Below are 18,777 nucleotides of genomic sequence, written 5' to 3'. Positions count from 1 at the left end.
AACAAAACTCCAAGCGGAACTAGCAGAAGCTGCCGTACAAGTTTCCAGCGGAACGTTTAAGCTGATGCACCTCCATGCTGTTTGTTGATGGTGACCTTCTTCATTCTGAAGTTATGAATATATTCTCACGCTTATGAATACATTTATTAGATAGACACTTCCAACGTTGCAAACATTATGTCCATGGCTTTAAATACAGTCGGCAATCCCTGCAAGGGCGTATGTAGGTAAGTTAGCATTAGCACCGTGATGTATAATGTGATAGTGTGTGCATTTTAGCTTTACATTACCTCACAATTCATTCTGCCTCGAGTGGTTTTAAACATTTTTTGTGTTACTTATGTTTAACACAAAAATACATACTGTTCAATACATGAAGTCAGCTTTGAACAACTAACTTTTTAAAAAAAATATCTTCTTTTGTTTTTATTATAAAAGAAAGAAACTCAAATAGGTTTTAAAGAAGTAAAGAGTGTGTAAATGGTGACAGGAATGTCATTTTTGGTGAACTAACATTTCATCCTTTGCATACTTCTGTTAAACTGCAGCTACGTTAATGGAAACACCGTCCTAAATTTCTAAAGTAATGTTTAGATTAATGTCATTGTACATTTGCTGTTGTTGTTTTGCACAGGTGTCTTCAGGCAGTTTTCACCCACAGGTGTTTTCAAGCCACATCCTCATTTCACAGCACAGTCTTTCAGTCAAATTCCAACAGAACCAGCGTGGTCCGTCTTGGCAGGCAGAAATATGAGAGAATGTATCCAGTTCTGCTGGTCAGACCTGATGGGTCCACCATCAACATCAGATATCAGGAGCCCAGAAAATTAATGAAGGTGAGTTCTTTATATTCATTCATTCATTATCCTCCGGCTTAGTCTTTTTAATTATCTGGGGTCTCCACAGTGGAATGAATCGCCAACTATTCAAGTATATATTCCAGTGAATGCCCATCCAGCTGCAACCCAGCACTGGGAAACACCCATATACTATCACATTCACACACATATACTATGGCAAATTTAGCTTATTTAATTCACCTATAACGCATGTCTTTAGACTGTGGGGGAAACCGGAGCACCTGGAGGAAATCTGCATGAACACGGTAAGAACATGCAAACTCCACACAGAAATGCCAACTGACTCAGGCAGGGCTCGAACCAGTGACCTTTTTGCTGTGAGGCAACAGTTCTAACCACTGAGCCACAGTGTTGCCTAGTTCTTAATATCATCATTATTAAACCAGCAGGCACAGGACGTCAACATGACGTTAGATTGACATTGTACCCCAACATTGTGGGGCATTGCATTTGTTTGGAAATGAGTTGACGTCAGAACTCAACATTACGCCGGCATTTTGTTTACTTTCCAACGCAACCTAAAAACATCCAAATATCAATGTCTAATGATGTTACAGCTTGACATTGTGAGGATGTTACCAATATTTCGGTTGCCATACCAGACGATTAAATGTCAATATTTGACATCTATATGATGTTGGTTTAAGTTGACGCTTTGGCGCAGTAGGTAGTGCTGTCGCCTCACAGCAAGAAGGTCACTGGTTCGAGCCTCGGCTGGGTCAGCTGGCATTTCTGTGTGGAGTTTGCATGTCTGCTGGGAAAGTTCAAATACATGCATACATAAAGCTATAGTTTATTAAATTTGTTGCAATGCTATTCCATTTTTAGTGGAACATGAGAGTCATTTGAAAACAACCTTAACAATCAGTAATACTGTATCTGACAACTTTTTTTTTTTTCTTTGTCAGATGCCTGTGGACATCACTACACTCTCTGAAATGGAGAGGAAGATCAGGATGCGGAAAAGAGAGCCGAAGAAGGGAGCAAAGAAAGAATTGGAAGATTATGATGATGATTTCAAAGCTGACGATTACAGCAAATTCTGGAAGAAGAAATGAGTGGACTGATGTGATTGATGCCTCCTTTAGATTATTTATGTTGTCTTTACAAATACACTTTTGTTTTACGTCACCCTCCAATTAAAACGCCCTGAAATATTTGTAGTGAGCTTTTGTATCTTTTTGAATTTGGACTAAATTGTGGGATTCTTTTTGAAATGATGTGTGTGTGTGTGTGTGTGAATATCAAAGACATTTTAATAGTTTAATTGACATTTTAAATAGTCTAATTGACATTTTAATAGTATGATTGACATTTTAAATAGTTTGATTGACATTTTAAATAGTTTGATTGACATTTTATATAGTTTGACATTTTAAATAGTCTAATTGACATTTTAATAGTATGATTGACATTTTAAATAGTCTGATTGACATTTTAAATAGTTTGATTGACATTTTAAATAGTCTGACATTTTAAATAGTTTGATTGACATTTTAATAGTATGATTGACATTTTAAATAGTTTGATTGACATTTTAAATAGTCTGATTGATATTTTAATTGCCCGATTGACATTTTAATAGCCCGGTTGACATTTTAATAGTCTGATTGACTTTTTAACAGCCTGAATGACATTTTAATAGTCCGATTGACATTTTAATAGTCTGATTGACTTTTTAACAGCCTGAATGACATTTTAATAGTCTGATTGACATTTTAATAGTCTAAGTGACATTGTAAATAGTCTGATTGACAGTTTAAATAGTCTGATTGACATTTTAACAGCCTGAATGACATTTTAAATAGTCTGATTGACATTTTAATAGTCTTAAGTGACATTTTAATAATCTGATTGACATTTTAATAATCTGATTGACATTTTAACAGTCTGATTGACGTTGTAAATAGTGTGATTGACATTTCAACACTCTGATTGACATTTTAAATAGCGTGATTGACATTTTAATAGTCTGAATCACATTTTAAATAGTGTGATTGACATTTTAATAATCTGATTGACATTTTAACACTGATTGACATTTTAAATAGTCTGAATGACATTTTAAATAATGTGATTGACTTTTTAATAATATGATTGACATTTTAACACTGATTGGCATTTTAAATAATCTGACTGACATTTTAATAGTCTGACTGACATTTTAAATAGTCTGATTGACATTTTAAATAGTCTGATTGACAGTTTAATAGTCTGATTTACATTTGAATAATCTGATTGACATTTTAAATAGCCTTAAATAGTCTTTTAATATCACTATTGTTACACTGATTGATATTTTAGCACCCTTTTGTAAATTGTAGATCATAGACATTATTATTTTGCTCAATACTGTAGCATTTTGTTGCTTAAACTCTTTATCTTTGATATATTTTTGTCTCCCTAAAATGTTTGATTTGATATAATTACATTAGCTTACAGTGTCCTCAAGTGGTGATAATATAATGCATAACTCCTGCATTCTCAGCATTCTCTACAGCAAGCTGATTAATTATTAATGAAATCAGCACCTGCTTCAAAGTTCACACTTTCACCTCAGGCAGTGTAGAAAATGCCAGCTTCACCTGAGCCTGTGACGGGCACTCCAGAGCCCGAGGAGGTGCCCGCCAAGTTTACTTTGGAGGCTGCTGATATTGCCGTGGTTGTGGTTTACTTTGTGTTTGTATTGGCAGTTGGAATATGGGTAAGTGAATACCTGCCGCTCCTCTGTTAGTATGTACATTAATGTGAAGAACTCAGCTATGTCTAATTCATGTTGAAGAGATAAAGCTGCTTTGTGTTTGATTTGTAGTCTTCCATCAGAGCCAACCGTGGGACAGTGGGTGGATATTTCTTGGCAGGACGATCCATGACCTGGTGGCCAGTGAGTATTTGTGTTTTTTTTTTTATTGTGTTTTACTCTTAATTATGAAGCTGGAATGTTTCTCTTGAGCACACAAGGAAGCATTTTGATTTTTAAAGTCCTTGTCTGAAATTACTACCAGGAAAAGGGAAATAATGAAATCACTATATGCTTATAGAGTGAAGAATTCAGATAAACACAAAAAAGATTTACAAAATATGAATATATATATATATATATATATATATATATATATATATATATATATATATATATATATATAATTTTAACACAGATATCATACATACATACATTTTCTTTTCGGCTTACTCCTGGGTTGCCACAGCAGAATGTTTTACGCAGCGGACGCCCTTCCAGCTGCATCTCATAACTGGAAAACATCCATACACACACATACACTACAGACAGTTTAGCTTACCCAATTAACCTGTACCACATGTTTTTGGAATTGTGGGGAAAACCGAAGCACCCGGAGGAAACACACGCAAACACAGGAAGAACATGCAAACTCCACACCGAAATGCCAACTGACCCAGCCGAGGCTCGAACCAGCAACCTTCTTGCTGCGAGGCGAACGTGCTTCCCACTGCACTACTGTGCAGCCCACACAGATATCAGTATTTTTATATCAGTATATCAGTATTTTTACAGCTACTGTAAATTTGTTTGTGATATTTTTGTATCTTTAAAAAATCTATTTGGTTATTTTGTGTCAGATCAGAATTTTAGAAAGTTCCCTGGCTTACATTTATGACTTTATTAATATTTAAATTTCTAAAAATACATTTAGGGATAAAAGCCTAACAAAATGATTATTTACTGGGTAATTCAGTTTTTTGTAAAGGGGTAAAAAATGGATTAAATTATATTAATGTAGATTAGATTTTTTTAAAATTTTGATATGTCAATGACAGATTTTATATGTTTGTACGTAGGTACAGTGCATGCGGAAAGTATTCACAGCACTTCCATTTTTCCAAATTATATTTATGTTACAGCCTTATTCCAAACTGGATTAAATTAATTTATTTCTTCAAAGTTCTACACACAATACCCCATAATGACAATGTGAAAAAAGATTTTTTTGAAATTATTGCAAATTCATTAAAAATAAAAAACCTGAAAACACACACATTTTCACAGTATGTCTGATAATATTTTTTCTTCTGGATAAAGTCTTATTTTATTTCAGCTAGAATACTAGCAGTTGTTAATTTTTTAAAAACTGTTTTAAGGACAAAATTATTAACCCCTTTAAGCAAAATGTTTTTAGATAGTCTACAGAACAAACCATCATTATACAACAACTTATTATTGTAAGCCTAATTACTTATTAGGGTAAGCCTAATTACCCTAACCTGCCTAGTTAACCTAATTAACCTAGTTAAGCCTTTAAATGTCACTTTAAGCTGTATAGAAGTGTCTTGAAAAATATCTAGTCAAATATTATTTACTGTCATCATGGCAAAGAGAAAAGAAATCAGCTATTAGAAATGAGTTATTAAAACTATTATGTTTGGAAAAGTGTTGAAGAAATCTTCTCTTTGTTAAACAGAAATTGGGGAAAAAAATAAATAGGTGGGCTAATAATTCAGATTTCAACTATATATATATATATATATATATATATATATATATATATATATATATATATATATATATATATATATATATATATATATATATATATATATATAGTGCTCAGCATAAATGAGTACACCCCTCACAGATCTGTTTTAAGTTAATAATATACAAATAATATATTTGTGTATATGTACATAAAAAAAAAAACAGAACACAGGTCAGAAAAATGTACATCCAACTGAATGTGTTGGGGAAAATATTAAATAATAATAATAATATATTTCAGTTTAATAAACCGGAAAACTCACAATAAAAATAAAAATATTAAATTTAGTTGAAATTTTGTAGTGTTACTTTTTTCATTGTAATAACTCAATACAATTTTTAATGTATTATCTTTCTATTCCTAAAGATGTTCGATGACCACACTCTTATTTTAATGAATATAGCTATTTAATCAAACTGTATATATTATTATTATTATTATACAGTGTATATAATTTTTTCACAGTTTGCATGTCTCTAAATTAAGAAGTGTTTAATATCCCTCTTAATATTCTATGGATTTTACACAAACCAAAATTTTTTAAAAGCCTTACATGGTACAAAAATAGATCTACCAATCACTGTGTTAAAAAATTAAAAGTTATTTGGCTCAGAACTTTTGTTCTATGTAGTGTTCCCTCTCTCTCTCTCTCTCTCTCAGAACTTTTATTCTATGTCCCTCTCTCTCTCTCTCCCTCTCTCTCTCTCTCTCTCTCTCTCAGAACTTTTATTCTATGTCCCTCTCTCTCTCTCTCCCTCTCTCTCTCTCTCTCTCTCAGAACTTTTGTTTTATGTCCCTCTCTCTCTCTCTTTCTCTCTCTCTCTCTCTCTCTCTCTCTCTTTAAAACTCTTTCTTCATTTTTATTTTGTTATTAGTTTAGCTTTTGTAATTTTAGAACATACTACCGAATACAAATGAAATAAAAACTGCTGTGGCAACTATCAAAGACAACTTTTAAAAAGAAGTTTAAGTTGTGATTCTTTTGTTTGACTTGAGATCATTTCATGTAACTATACTGTTAAAAATATCTGTTAATTAACAGTTTCTGTATGGGACCTTGATCTCTGCTCTGTCGACTTTGTTGTAGAAAATCCAACTCAATCCATATAATATATAGAGAAATAAGTCTTTAAAATAACATAAAATGTACTGGCAGTTTATTACAAGGTTTGTGTAGCGTAATATATAACACAAACCCAGACAATATATCACTTTAAACTATTAACAATGTTAATAAAAGTCACTTTTTCAAGGTTAAAAGTTGTTGGAAGACAGATCAAGGTCCTATAATGTAATTCAAAAGCATAAATAAATGGGGAAAATTTAAAATAAAAACATGAATCACAAAATACGAAAGACTGGGAATTTACGGATATTTTTTTACAGTGTGTTTAGTTGTGTTGAGTGTAAATACACGTCTCCAGCATGTTTGATCATATTGTCCTGTAGTTCTGCGAGTGTTTTCTCAGTGTATTGTTCTTCCACAGATTGGAGCCTCTCTGATGTCCAGTAACGTCGGCAGTGGTCTGTTCATCGGATTAGCCGGGACAGGAGCCGCAGGGGGACTTGCCGTCGGGGGATTTGAGTGGAATGTATGACACACAACTCAATCCTCATCCTACAAGCTTTCTGTTTTTTCAGTAATTACTGATTTTCACTTGTGAAATAGTAGGCTTATCAAATAACACTTTCATTGCATCACATGCCGAAACAAAACATGAAGTGTGTTACCCTGCAGGCAGCGTGGGTCCTCATTGCCCTGGGCTGGATTTTTGTGCCTGTGTATATTTCTGCTGGAGTGGTCACCATGCCTGAGTATCTGAGAAAGAGGTTTGGGGGCCAGCGAATCCGGATCTACATGAGTGTGCTGTCTCTCATCCTCTACATTTTAACCAAGATATCAGTAAGATCTTTGGGTAAACAGATAAAAAACAAGCTTTAGTGGTGGTTTGAGGAAATCTGAAAGTTTAAGCTAGTCTAAGGTAGATTTAAAATAATCCTAAATTAAATATCACACCGATAGAGGTTTAAACCAGTCAACAGTAAACCAACTTAAAACACTACCTGTCTAATTGCTAGAACCAATAAAGGGAGAGTTCACCCAAAATGAAAGTTCTTTTATCATTTACTCACCTTTTACTTGTATCAAACGTTTATGAGTTATGTTCTGCTGTTGAACACACAAAAAAAGATACATGTGAGAAAAATGTGGGAAACCTTGACCATTGACTTCTGTAGTATTTGTTTTTTATACAATGGATGCCAGTGGTTACGGATTTCCAGCATTTTTCAAAATATCTTCTTTTGTGTTCAACAGAAGAACATATCTCATAAAAGTTTGAACCACTTGAAAAAGAGTAGAAGAAGAAGTAAGTTAATTGTTATGTTTGGATGAACAATCCCTATAAGATTTTGTTCATGTTTTGAAATCAGTCTCAGTAATGCAACTGTGAAATATATATTAAAATATATATTAAATGTAAATGAAAGGTTTTCAGTTGTGAATATATTTTTAAAATGTAATTTATTCCTGTGATTCAGATTTTCATAATAATTACTCTAGTCTTCTATTGTCTATTCATTAAGTCTTCCAGTGTTGCATAATCATTTATTATTAAAATAATAATTTCATCTTTGAATCACATGATTACACTGGAGTCATAAATGTAGCTTTAAACTCACAGGAATAAATTACTGTTTGTTATATATTTAAGAAATATATGTATATAAATATATATGTATATACATATAAAGAATTAGTATACAATGTGTAATTTTATAAGCAATGGTCTATATATGAATTTTTTAGTTAAATATGTATGCATATTCAAAACTTAAAAATTAACCGCTACTTATTCATAGTTTTAAAGTTATGTACATCGGGGAAAATAAGTATTGAACACATCACCATTTTTCTCAGAAACATATTTCTAATGGTGCTGTTAACTTTAAAAATTTTCTTTAAAATTTTTACTTTGTTAAAATTTTATCTTTGTTAAAATTTTCACTATATGTTGGTAACAGTCAAAGAAATCCATATATGCAAAGAAAACAGATCTAACTAGTTTACAAATTAAGTTATGTGTAATAAAATTAAATGATGCAGGGAAAAAGTATTGAACACATGAAGAAAGGAGGTGTAGAAAGGCAGTGAAAGCCCAGACAGCAGCTGAAATCTCTCAGTAGTTATTCAGCAGCTGTCTGCCCTTCGTCATTGTAAATTAATATCAGCTGCTTCAGTTCAACACCTACATTATCAGGAGGATGAAGATGAAACCAGGGTGGACATTTCAGCAAGACAATGATCCAAAACACAACCAAGGAAACTCTCAAATGCTTTCAGAGAAAGAAAAGCCAGCTGTAGAATGGCCCAGCCAATCACCTGATTTGAATCCAATAGAGAATACAAAAAAGATAAGATTTGATAAACGAGACCCACAGAACCATCAAGATTTTTACACTCTGTTGAAGTCAGGGAAAAACTCACACCTGAGCAAAGCATGTGACTTCATTCTCCATATGAGAGGCGACTTTAAACTGCGATCACCAAAAAAGCCTTTTATATAAAGTATTAAATACATTTGAGTAGTTCAGCACTTTCTCCTTGTGCTATTTGATTGTTATTACACATGACTAATTTTTCAGATTTGTTTTGTTTTATTTTTGTGTTTGTAGTGTTTGGGTTTTTACCAAAATCTGGTTCAATTCCATGTCAACAGCTCCTTTAGAAATATTATTCCCAGGAACAAACATGTTCAATACTTATTATCCGTACTATATGTGTATGTATTTGCATGTACATGTCAAAATAATGTAAGAACAATCACAGTGACCAACAAATAGCATTATCTTAGCATTCTTAGCATATCTTAAATTAGCATCATAACTGCTGTTTTCTTTCCCAGACAGACATTTTTTCAGGGGCTTTATTCATCCAAGTGTCACTGGGATGGGATCTTTATCTCTCCACTGTTATTCTGCTGGCTGTCACTGCACTCTATACTATAGCTGGTAATAAAACAACACATCATTTTATTTGTGATTGTAAATGAAATTCTGCAACTGGTGGCTTATTTTGACGCAGGTGGACTGACAGCAGTGATCTACACTGACGCCTTACAGACCGTCATCATGGTAATAGGAGCATTTGTCCTCATGTTCATAGGTATTCATACACACTTCGTGGAAACTAACACTTGAGTTATTCTTGAGAAAATACTGTGACTTTTTTAACTGATTTCCCCTGGCAGCGTTTGACAAGGTTGGATGGTACGAGGGTTTGCTGGTTCAGTATGAGAAAGCTGCACCTGCTCTCACAGTTCCTAACACCACTTGTCATCTTCCTCGCTCTGATGCCTTTCATATCTTCAGAGACCCAGTCACAGGAGATATTCCCTGGCCCGGCCTGATCTTTGGCCTCACCGTTCTGGCCACATGGGTCTGGTGCACAGACCAGGTACATTTAAAATGATGTATATTTCAGCATCATTTAATATTCAGCAGATTTAAAGTCACCATCAAAATTAAACTGATCATTTGTATTTTTGGCCATATTGCACTATTTCTAATCAAATATTTATCAGTCTAGCTATTTTTTCTTTTTTAAATTAATGTCACCTCTCTGCTATGTCTGTTCTTTTCTCCATCTTGTCAATCACATGAGATCCGCCAATAGAGTGCAACTGTTTATTTTTGAAATAAAATCACCATCAACTTTTTTAACAATAACTTATAAACCTGAAAGACAGAACTGAATGTATATGCTTTTGTTGAAGCCTAATTTAACTTATTTTAAAAACAATTTAAGCAAAAAAAACTACATTAACCACGATGCCGTGCAACAATTCCACCAATGAGAGAGCATTGATGATGGAAGTGCACCAAAACAAACTTTAACCTCCGCCCACATCCATAGCAAAGAATGTAATTGGGCCTCAAACACCCTCAATATACTAAAATATTTATATACATTGCAACTAAGTTGTTGAATGTAATATTTCCCATCATTTTTTATTATTTGATTGCGTCTTTTGCAGTAGTTCTTTTTTCATTACATCTTTTCAGTCAAGTCTTGCAACTTTCTGTCTTTTACTATTTTATATACATCTTTGCTTCAAATCAAAGTTTGTTGTGATTTACCTTCTAACTTTATTATTTATAACACTTAAAGTTGGCATGAAATCAAAATATACTTGTGTTATTTTTATATGTACACTACCTGACAGAAGTCTTGTCGTCAATCCCAGTTATAAGAGCAACAAATAATAACTCGACTTCTAGTTGATCATTTGGAAAAGTGTCAGATGGTGGATTTTTCCAATGGATCCAGGATTGCTTCAGGATTGGCCAGCCCAGTCACCAGACATGAACATTACTGAGCATGTCTGAAGGAGGAGAAGGCATTAAAGATGAATCCAAAATATCTTGATGAACTCTGGGAGTCCTGCAAGAACACTTTCTTTTCCATTCCAGATGACTTTATTAATAAGTTATTTGAGTCATTGCAGAGATGTATGGATGTAGTCCTCCAAGCTCATGGGAGTCATACAAAATATTAATTTTATATTAACAATATGAAAAATTGTTTTTCCACTGCACCATGACTTTATATTCTAAACAGTACATTGTTTCTGTTAAATGACAGGACTTTTGTCTAAGCAAAGTCAGACCTTACTGTTCTAATAATAATTAAAAATCAAGACATGATCATATTTTTGTTGATGATCATATTTTTTTTTTTGGTAAAATAAGCGCAATCTGAGGCTTTTGCCTTTCATATAAGCCCATTCTGATACCAAATGATTAACTAGAAATCGAGTTATTATTTGTTGTTCCTAAAACTTTGATAGATTTGTTCGACAAGACTTTTATCAGGTAGATTATATAGTAGTGCTTATTATAAACCAGTGGTGCCCAAACCTTTTCATATGAGGGGCCAAAAACCAAAATAACACTGAGAGCCGTGGGCCAAAGGTAATTATGACAAACTGTATAACATTAAAGTTGCTATAGCCAATTTTCAAAATAATATTTAAAAATTAATAGAAAATATTACTTTAAATTGTATTAACTAATGCAGTATAAATTTCTTTATTATATCTTTTTTATAGCACAGTGGAGTTCAATGCTGAATACATTAGTCAATAGAATCAGCTTTTGTTTCCATTTGCTCACTGAAGTCTCTGCATTGTGCTCTATCTATTGTGTGACAGAATGTGCATTTAAAAAAAATTTTTTGGAGCTTAGAAATGTCTCTAAACCGTTCCCATCATTCTCCCTCTCTTGTCAGATAGGATGTTGGGCCAGTAGGTTACCATGGGCCCTAGTTAGGGGACCTCTGTTACAAAGATTTATTTGTACACTACATTAGTTAGTAAAAAAGTATTTGCCCTCATAATCTTTAATCATTACCATCCTTGAAACGACTTTTCTTCACATCTGTTCACATGGAATGCCTTTAGGGTGGGGTAATCTGTGCTTGTCTTGTTTCTACCCTGCCTTCACTGGAGGCAACAACAATTATACTATTCAATCTGTATAATTTAGCTCCTTGTTCTCATTATTATCACTTATCTGAAATATTCTGCACCAGAGGGTGATATAATCCTCCACACCTGTGCAAACTGACTTCAAATCAACCTCCATTTTGTTAGCAAAGCCCATCTTCCAGTGATCCATCTTTGTCGGTCACAAAGGACAAAATCATGCCTACTTTTTTTGACCTACAATTTTTTTCCCATTTCAGAAGGTACCTCACAATTCCAGTCGGCAGTTTTAGATTTATGCCGACTTTAAGTAAAACTTACAAATGAATGAATGAATGGTATTTTTTTTCTGGAGCCAACATTGTGAAAATGTGGGCACTAATGTGCACTGTATAACAAAATAATCCAACCAATTTCAGATTTTTTCCCCCCTATTTGATAAACTGTCACTTTAGGAAGAGATATTACATTTTCAAAAAGTTTATTTCATGCCAATTTTAACAATATGAATAAGTCTTTAAACTTAAAAATAATTGTGTCATGTTTGAAGGTGATTGTGCAAAGGTCTCTCTCTGCAAAAAACCTGTCCCATGCCAAAGGTGGTTCAGTGCTCGGTGGCTACCTCAAGGTCTTCCCTATGTTCTTCGTGGTCATGCCAGGAATGATCAGCAGAGCTCTTTATCCTGGTATAATTCATCTAACTTCACATGGTCTGGATTTAAGAAAGATGTTACCTTAATGTTTAAGTCCCTAGGTCACGTCTTTCTAAAAATAGTGTTATGGTTTGTGCATTTTCCAGATGAAGTAGCATGTGTAGATCCTGATGAGTGTCAGAAGATCTGTGGAGCCAAGGTCGGCTGCTCAAACATTGCCTACCCAAAATTAGTGGTGGAGCTAATGCCAGTGGGTATGACAACCTTATAGTTTTATCAGAATAATTATTTGCAGTTTTTCAAAAAGTTGAAACTGCAAATAATATATATTTTTTATTTGTTTTTTAATAATGTTTTGAAATATTTAATTGGAAATAAATGTGATAATATTATTTAATTAAATGGTATTAAATATATTATTAGTACTTGTGGTGTTATTATAAGTATTTTGTTATATATCGATACTTCTATACTGTAGTTACTTTTCCCTATTTTGAAGAGAAAGTTCTTGTTGCTTTCCAGACTAACTTTAAACTTTCATCTTCTGTTTGCATTAATTCAACTTATTTTTAGAAACAATTCATGCAGAAAACTTGCATTACTATGCAACTGCCACATTACTTTCTTTTGCCAGCTTTAACTTTAGACTTTTAAAGAGATTTTATAAGCTGATGTTAAATAATATATATTTTAAAATAAATTATGAATAATAATTATTTTACTGGTGCAAATGAAAGCACTTTTACCATGATTTAACGAAGACATATGGTGTAATGGTGACATATGGTTATAGAAGTCAAATGTCATATGGTGTAACAATATTTTCCATACTAAAAAATATTGTTTGGCAAATTTAATAATCGTTTAATTTGATTACATATTAAAAGGCTGAAATACTTCATTGCATACTTAATTAAAATCTTTATACTTTGTCACTATCAATGCCTGGAAAATTAACCTCAAAATTTGGTATCTTTGCCTTTTCTTTTATATATTTTAAGAGGTACAGGTCAGAATAAGATTGTTTTTGCATTATTACATACAGTAAATACATCCATTACAGTGAATGATGACAGTACATCATTTCATTAATATTTCAGAACTGTCATTTGGGACATTAAAGTAGACACTACTTTGCTACTTGTATCTCTTCTTCTATAAATCTATTTTCACTTTCACTCTTTAACTTTTGTAGGTTTGAGAGGGCTGATGATCGCTGTAATGATGGCAGCACTCATGTCCTCTCTCACCTCTATATTCAACAGCAGCAGCACTTTATTCACTTTGGACATCTGGCAGCGAATCCGGCCCCGGGCCTCTGAGAAAGAGCTCATGGTAGTGGGCAGGTATATTGTCTCAATACTTTCATTTCAGAATCATGTCCTGTGAAAAAGCACCAAAAAAAACGAGTTTGACGAAAGTGCAACTAGTCCACACACCACCATTTCCTCACTGCTGTTTACCACACTAGGTGGTTTAACCTCATTGGTTTTGTTGACCTTTCTATTGGGGGTTATTATTATATAAATAATAATTCTCATTCATGAATTCAAATATCAAAAAATCCTAATGAAATATTTTTAAGTTTTTTACTGAACAGACTGAATTTGCTTTTAAATGCTGCGGTTTATTTATTTTTTTCCATCTACAGAGTGTTCATTTTATTGCTAGTGGCCCTGAGCATTGTGTGGATTCCAGTCATTCAAACAGCCAATAGTGGACAGCTGTTTGACTACATTCAGGCTATAACTAGCTTCCTGTCACCTCCCATCACCACAGTGTTTATTATGGCCATCTTTTGGGGGAGAGTAAATGAACAGGTAAATTAATTTCCTTAAAGTGAAAGGCTTGTAAGTGAGAGAATTGTAAAATATTCAAGTGAAGTTCCTTTCTTTCATCTTTTAAAATGCATAGGGAGCTTTTTGGGGTCTGATGGTGGGACTAGTGGTGGGCATGGTGAGGATGATAATGGAATTTGTCTATGGCACACCATCATGTGGAGAGAAAGACCTGCGTCCTGGCCTGCTGAAGGATGTGCACTACCTGTATTTTGCGCTTATTCTGCTCGCCCTGACAGTTCTGATCATCACAGCCGTCAGCCTCTGCACTGCACCTATTCCAGAACAACATGTAAATATAATCCGCAAACTACAAGCACATACATGTTTACATTTTTGCTAGAAGCATTTGGCACCTTCCATGACTTGGTTTATATTGAGTGATCCTAATATGCTTTTTCATATTTCACACTAGCTATTTGTGAATGAAAAATTTCTGCAAACTTACGAAGCGCATGACTGGACATTATTATGCAGGGTTCAGGCCAAATTTGAATTTAAAGCGCCCCTGTTATGCATTAAAAAAAAGCTCATATTTTGGTATTGGGGGTCTTCAACGACAGACTAATATGCATGCAAGGTCAAAAAACACTTTCATTGTCTTATAATATGCATTTATTTTTACCTAATTATTCCAACAGCTCCCATATGATTTGTTCAGCGATTCATTTCTTCCCAAACCCCTTCTTAGCACGATGCTAATCTGTGCTGATTGGTCCGATGACCCAGTCTGTTGTGATTGGTTGACTGTGTTCAGCATGAGACAGAGAGGAATGCCTACCACGGGTTATCAACAATTTTGAAGTAGTCAGAGTGCAGAGTATATGTGTGAGAACAATGCAGGAGTGCATTAAAGCAATGCAATTTATCACCAGCATATTTCTCTATTCTTTATAATGACACACATTCAGTATTAATCCACACAGGGGCAAAAGCTGAACTATTTTGAAACTTGACCGCTGCACGTGTGTAGGAACAGCTGATGGTGGTCATAGCAACGACGAACGCCAGTGGATCATGAGCTTAAAAACGCATGTAAATCCGTAAACAAAGCAGCACACATCATGTTTTCAACAGGGTTTTAGACTTGATATGAGAATATAAAGTGTGAACCAGATACGGTACAAGCGGTTACAAGTAACAAAACGCAAATACAGAATTTGCAAGCTAGAGAAAACAAAGAGGCAACCAATTTAATAGCACTTACTTACACTTGTGAAACGGAGGAAGAAACTGATCCATGAACTGTGTACCGCAAAGTTCCTGTCAAGCTCTGACAAAGTCCCACACATCAATAGTTTTTTCTGATCCTTCCTTTAACAAACGGCCAAGCAATCCCCCATTGTAAGCATGTAGATTGCTGAAGCACTCATCAGAAAAATGACAAGAATATAGCACAAGGCTGGGGCTATAATGCTGAGGTAATATTTCAAAAATAAACTTTAACCACAGCCTCATCTTTGGGTGGAGAAAATAGCACTAACTGTCCCTTCACACTTCAGAGCACAGAGTCTTCACGACTTGATTCAACCGGGATCTGCTACAGTGTTTGTCTTCCTCTTTTTCTTTCTACAGTGTTCTTGGGCGGGGCCGGGGGTTTCAATTTTCCAGAGTCAGCGCATGCAACAAATGGGCGGGGCTTGAGTTCTATATCGATGTCACACTGTCACGACTAAAGATTTGTTACCACGGCGATTCGTTCGGACCACTATGAGTCGACTCTATGAATCAATAGTTTTAAACAAGGTGCACTTTCAGATTTAAGCCTTAGCTGGATATTTCACTTCACTTACAGTAGTGTTACACACTGCATGGAAGGTTATATTCAAAAACCCTTAATAGGGGCTCTTTAAGTATTAGAAGATTACATAAAAAGTATGCGACTATAGGCAAATTTCCACCAGGGGGCGCAAATGACATGAAATGCATGACGTGTTTGCTGCGACCACATGGAATTTGCTTCAATTTCAGTCTTTTGTACAAGTAAAAAAAACTGCTTCTTATTTTATTGTTCCTTCATGAAAATTTCCATCAAGGGGGAGCAAATTAACCTCAATTGTGTCTTTCGTTCAAGTTTAAAAAATTCAACTTTGGTAGAAAATTAGCGTCAGATAAAAAACATTCAGTGAGTAATTTAGCGATAGTGGCGTGATGCTTCATTTCTGGTGTGAACTCAGCATCGGTCTCTCACACTCTGCTGTGATCTTAATATGCTCGCTTTCAGTCTTTTCCACAATTCAGTGACTGGTTTCTTAACCAGAACTTTGTTGCCAATAATTTTCAAGAGATTTTCACTCAGGTTTAGGTCAATACTAATTTCATTATTCCAGTGTTTTCAGCTTCAATTAACTGCTTGACTTATTTTTGTGTTCTTATTGTGCTGGGCTCACACTAAATGCCTATTTATTTGCATGGGTAGATGTAAACATGCAAAAAGTGTTTCAGCCAGTGGCACTAATACATGATGCATTTGCAGTATTTGGCTCAATATGTTACAAACGTCTGTGCTAAACGAGTAACATTATTGATGATAATAAAGTCACTTACTGCACTGAATAGAAAAATGATGTAAAATATACATTTTTGAAATTTAAAAATATATTTGCATACTGACCACCGGGAAAACTCCCAATCGTAGATATATGTATATATGTGTATATATCTCTTGCTCTGGATGGCCAGTCCTCCACTGCACCTTGGTCCCACATTCATTTCAAAGGAGCGCTACCCTGTACTAAAATGGCAGCTCTATGGATGCATTCCTTCCAATAGACAACAACAGCGTAAGCGACATCTAATGTAAATATCTATGAGTCTTAGCATTATCCTCTCATGCATTTGTCTTTTGTGGACCACCAGCCATTTTGGGGGACTTGAATGAGATGCTATGACCTAAAAGGTCATTCCTTTAAAATCCGTAGACAGCAAGTTGTCTTCAAAAGGCCAGTCACTTTAGAAAGGTTTACAATCTTGCAGAATCATTGAAAACTAGAAGGTTAGGCTGTTAGTTAAATTGGGCTTCTAAGACAATTGAGAATTTACCACCAGATTAACACCAATATCTGTGAAACATCTGAATGTGTTCTCTAATTTTGAACAGTGTTTTTTAAATATACAATCAAAGTGAGGAAGCTGCTGAGATTATCTTTTTGTATGTTGATGTATTTCCAACTGAAACTGAATACTGAGTAGATACAAAAGAAAGTTCTCCCTTCTTTTTGTGCGTCAATCCCTCGTGGCTAACTAACAGGAAGAGGACCTATGTAAGAATATTGTGTCTGAAGCATCAAATTGACATCAACAGAGACGGATTGCCACAGCAAATAGTCAGACTTTAAACATTACCAAAACTTTTTTTTTCAGTGGACTAACTTGCACAGATTAATTGTTGACCTAAGGAATAAACACTGTAAATTTTGAATTACCATGGACTGTGTTTTTATTACTGTGCTTCGGAATATATATCATATAAGTCATGAAATATATATTTTTAATTGGTTTTTTATTCCTGTCTAGAAACAAATGGGTCTGAGAAGTTTAGCAGAACTTGAGCTAAAATAACACTTGTATTTGATTTCAGCTTGTTCGTTTGACCTGGTGGACAAGACACAGTAAGGAGGAGCGTGTAGAGTTGGAAGACCCCTGGGCCAAACCAGCAGGCTCTGATCTCAGCACAGCCGAGTCAGAGGGGTCGGATGAGGACGCGCCTGCATGGTGGAAACGTGCTGGAATGTGGCTGTGTGGACTCTCCCAAACGGCTAAACAAGACCTGACTGAGGAGGAACGGCAGGCGCTGGAAAAGAAACTTACTAGTATTGAAGAAGACCACATGTGGAAGACTGTGTGCAACGTCAATGCCCTCATTTTACTCACTGCCAATGTGTTTCTTTGGGGCTACTTTGCTTGAATGTACTGTAAAGTTCTAAATGGCTAATTGTTTTGTTTGAAACTAATACTTTGAATGTTGATGTTGGCACTTTAAACACTTATTTTAAATGTTTCGAATAACATTTTATTTGAAACTTTATTCAAAACAGATGGTTCCAAACAATGTCAAACATAATTCCTGCTGTGCCATAATGACAAAGCAATTAATGAATGAATAAATAAAAATAGATAAATAAAATTATATCTTGCTCAGTATTTTGTTATTCAGCACAGAAACATTCCTAAATAAAGAAAGATGCGAAACAATGAAACTTTGATTATAAATACTTAATTAAATCCTAAAAATGTATGCATTTACTATTTAAAATTAGTTCCAGAATCAATCATTTTAATAAACACACAGTAGGCCTACAAAGAAACAACATTTTGGGTTCCTCTGATTCACTTCTGGTCTCTGTAGATACCAAAAAATTTGTTATCATTACTTCAGAGGAATTGTCTCGAGCTGTATGGGGTCTCTTTGAATATTATGTCGGACA

The 18,777-nt window shown here is 34.3% G+C and overlaps 2 protein-coding genes across 2 annotated transcripts; both read left to right on the top strand.

Annotated features, from left to right (window-relative positions):
- Window positions 1-63: 63 nt before the first annotated feature.
- Window positions 64-2,019, top strand: mrpl55 (mitochondrial ribosomal protein L55). Its single transcript, XM_056463903.1, has 3 exons — window positions 64-227; window positions 635-836; window positions 1,769-2,019. Exons 1-3 carry the CDS (start codon window positions 178-180, stop codon window positions 1,916-1,918), a joined length of 402 nt encoding a protein of 133 aa, XP_056319878.1. The 5' UTR covers window positions 64-177; the 3' UTR covers window positions 1,919-2,019.
- A 1,395-nt stretch (window positions 2,020-3,414) lies between these two features.
- slc5a9 (solute carrier family 5 member 9) lies at window positions 3,415-18,474 on the top strand. Its single transcript, XM_056463901.1, has 13 exons — window positions 3,415-3,564; window positions 3,673-3,744; window positions 6,862-6,966; window positions 7,113-7,277; window positions 9,280-9,385; window positions 9,459-9,539; window positions 9,625-9,830; window positions 12,410-12,545; window positions 12,659-12,766; window positions 13,708-13,858; window positions 14,164-14,332; window positions 14,427-14,642; window positions 17,931-18,474. The coding sequence occupies exons 1-13, from the start codon at window positions 3,433-3,435 to the stop codon at window positions 18,255-18,257; spliced, it is 1,974 nt and encodes a 657-aa protein (XP_056319876.1). The 5' UTR covers window positions 3,415-3,432; the 3' UTR covers window positions 18,258-18,474.
- Window positions 18,475-18,777: the final 303 nt, after the last annotated feature.

The sequence above is a fragment of the Danio aesculapii genome, chromosome 8 (assembly GCF_903798145.1).
Source record: "Danio aesculapii chromosome 8, fDanAes4.1, whole genome shotgun sequence".
NCBI lineage: Eukaryota > Metazoa > Chordata > Actinopteri > Cypriniformes > Danionidae > Danio > Danio aesculapii.
Note: the sequence above shows the minus strand (reverse complement) of the source record. Positions and strands in the feature narration are given on the sequence as shown.

Coding starts and splice junctions, on each gene's coding strand:
- mrpl55 (XM_056463903.1), top strand. CDS start 178: ATGTCCATGGCTTTAAATACAGTCGGCAATCCCTGCAAGGGCGTATGT. Junction 228..634: donor CCCTGCAAGGGCGTATGTAG/GTAAGTTAGCAT, acceptor TGTTTTGCACAG/GTGTCTTCAGGCAGTTTTCA. Junction 837..1,768: donor AGCCCAGAAAATTAATGAAG/GTGAGTTCTTTA, acceptor TTTCTTTGTCAG/ATGCCTGTGGACATCACTAC.
- slc5a9 (XM_056463901.1), top strand. CDS start 3,433: ATGCCAGCTTCACCTGAGCCTGTGACGGGCACTCCAGAGCCCGAGGAG. Junction 9,540..9,624: donor ATTTGTCCTCATGTTCATAG/GTATTCATACAC, acceptor TTCCCCTGGCAG/CGTTTGACAAGGTTGGATGG. Junction 13,859..14,163: donor GAGCTCATGGTAGTGGGCAG/GTATATTGTCTC, acceptor TTCCATCTACAG/AGTGTTCATTTTATTGCTAG.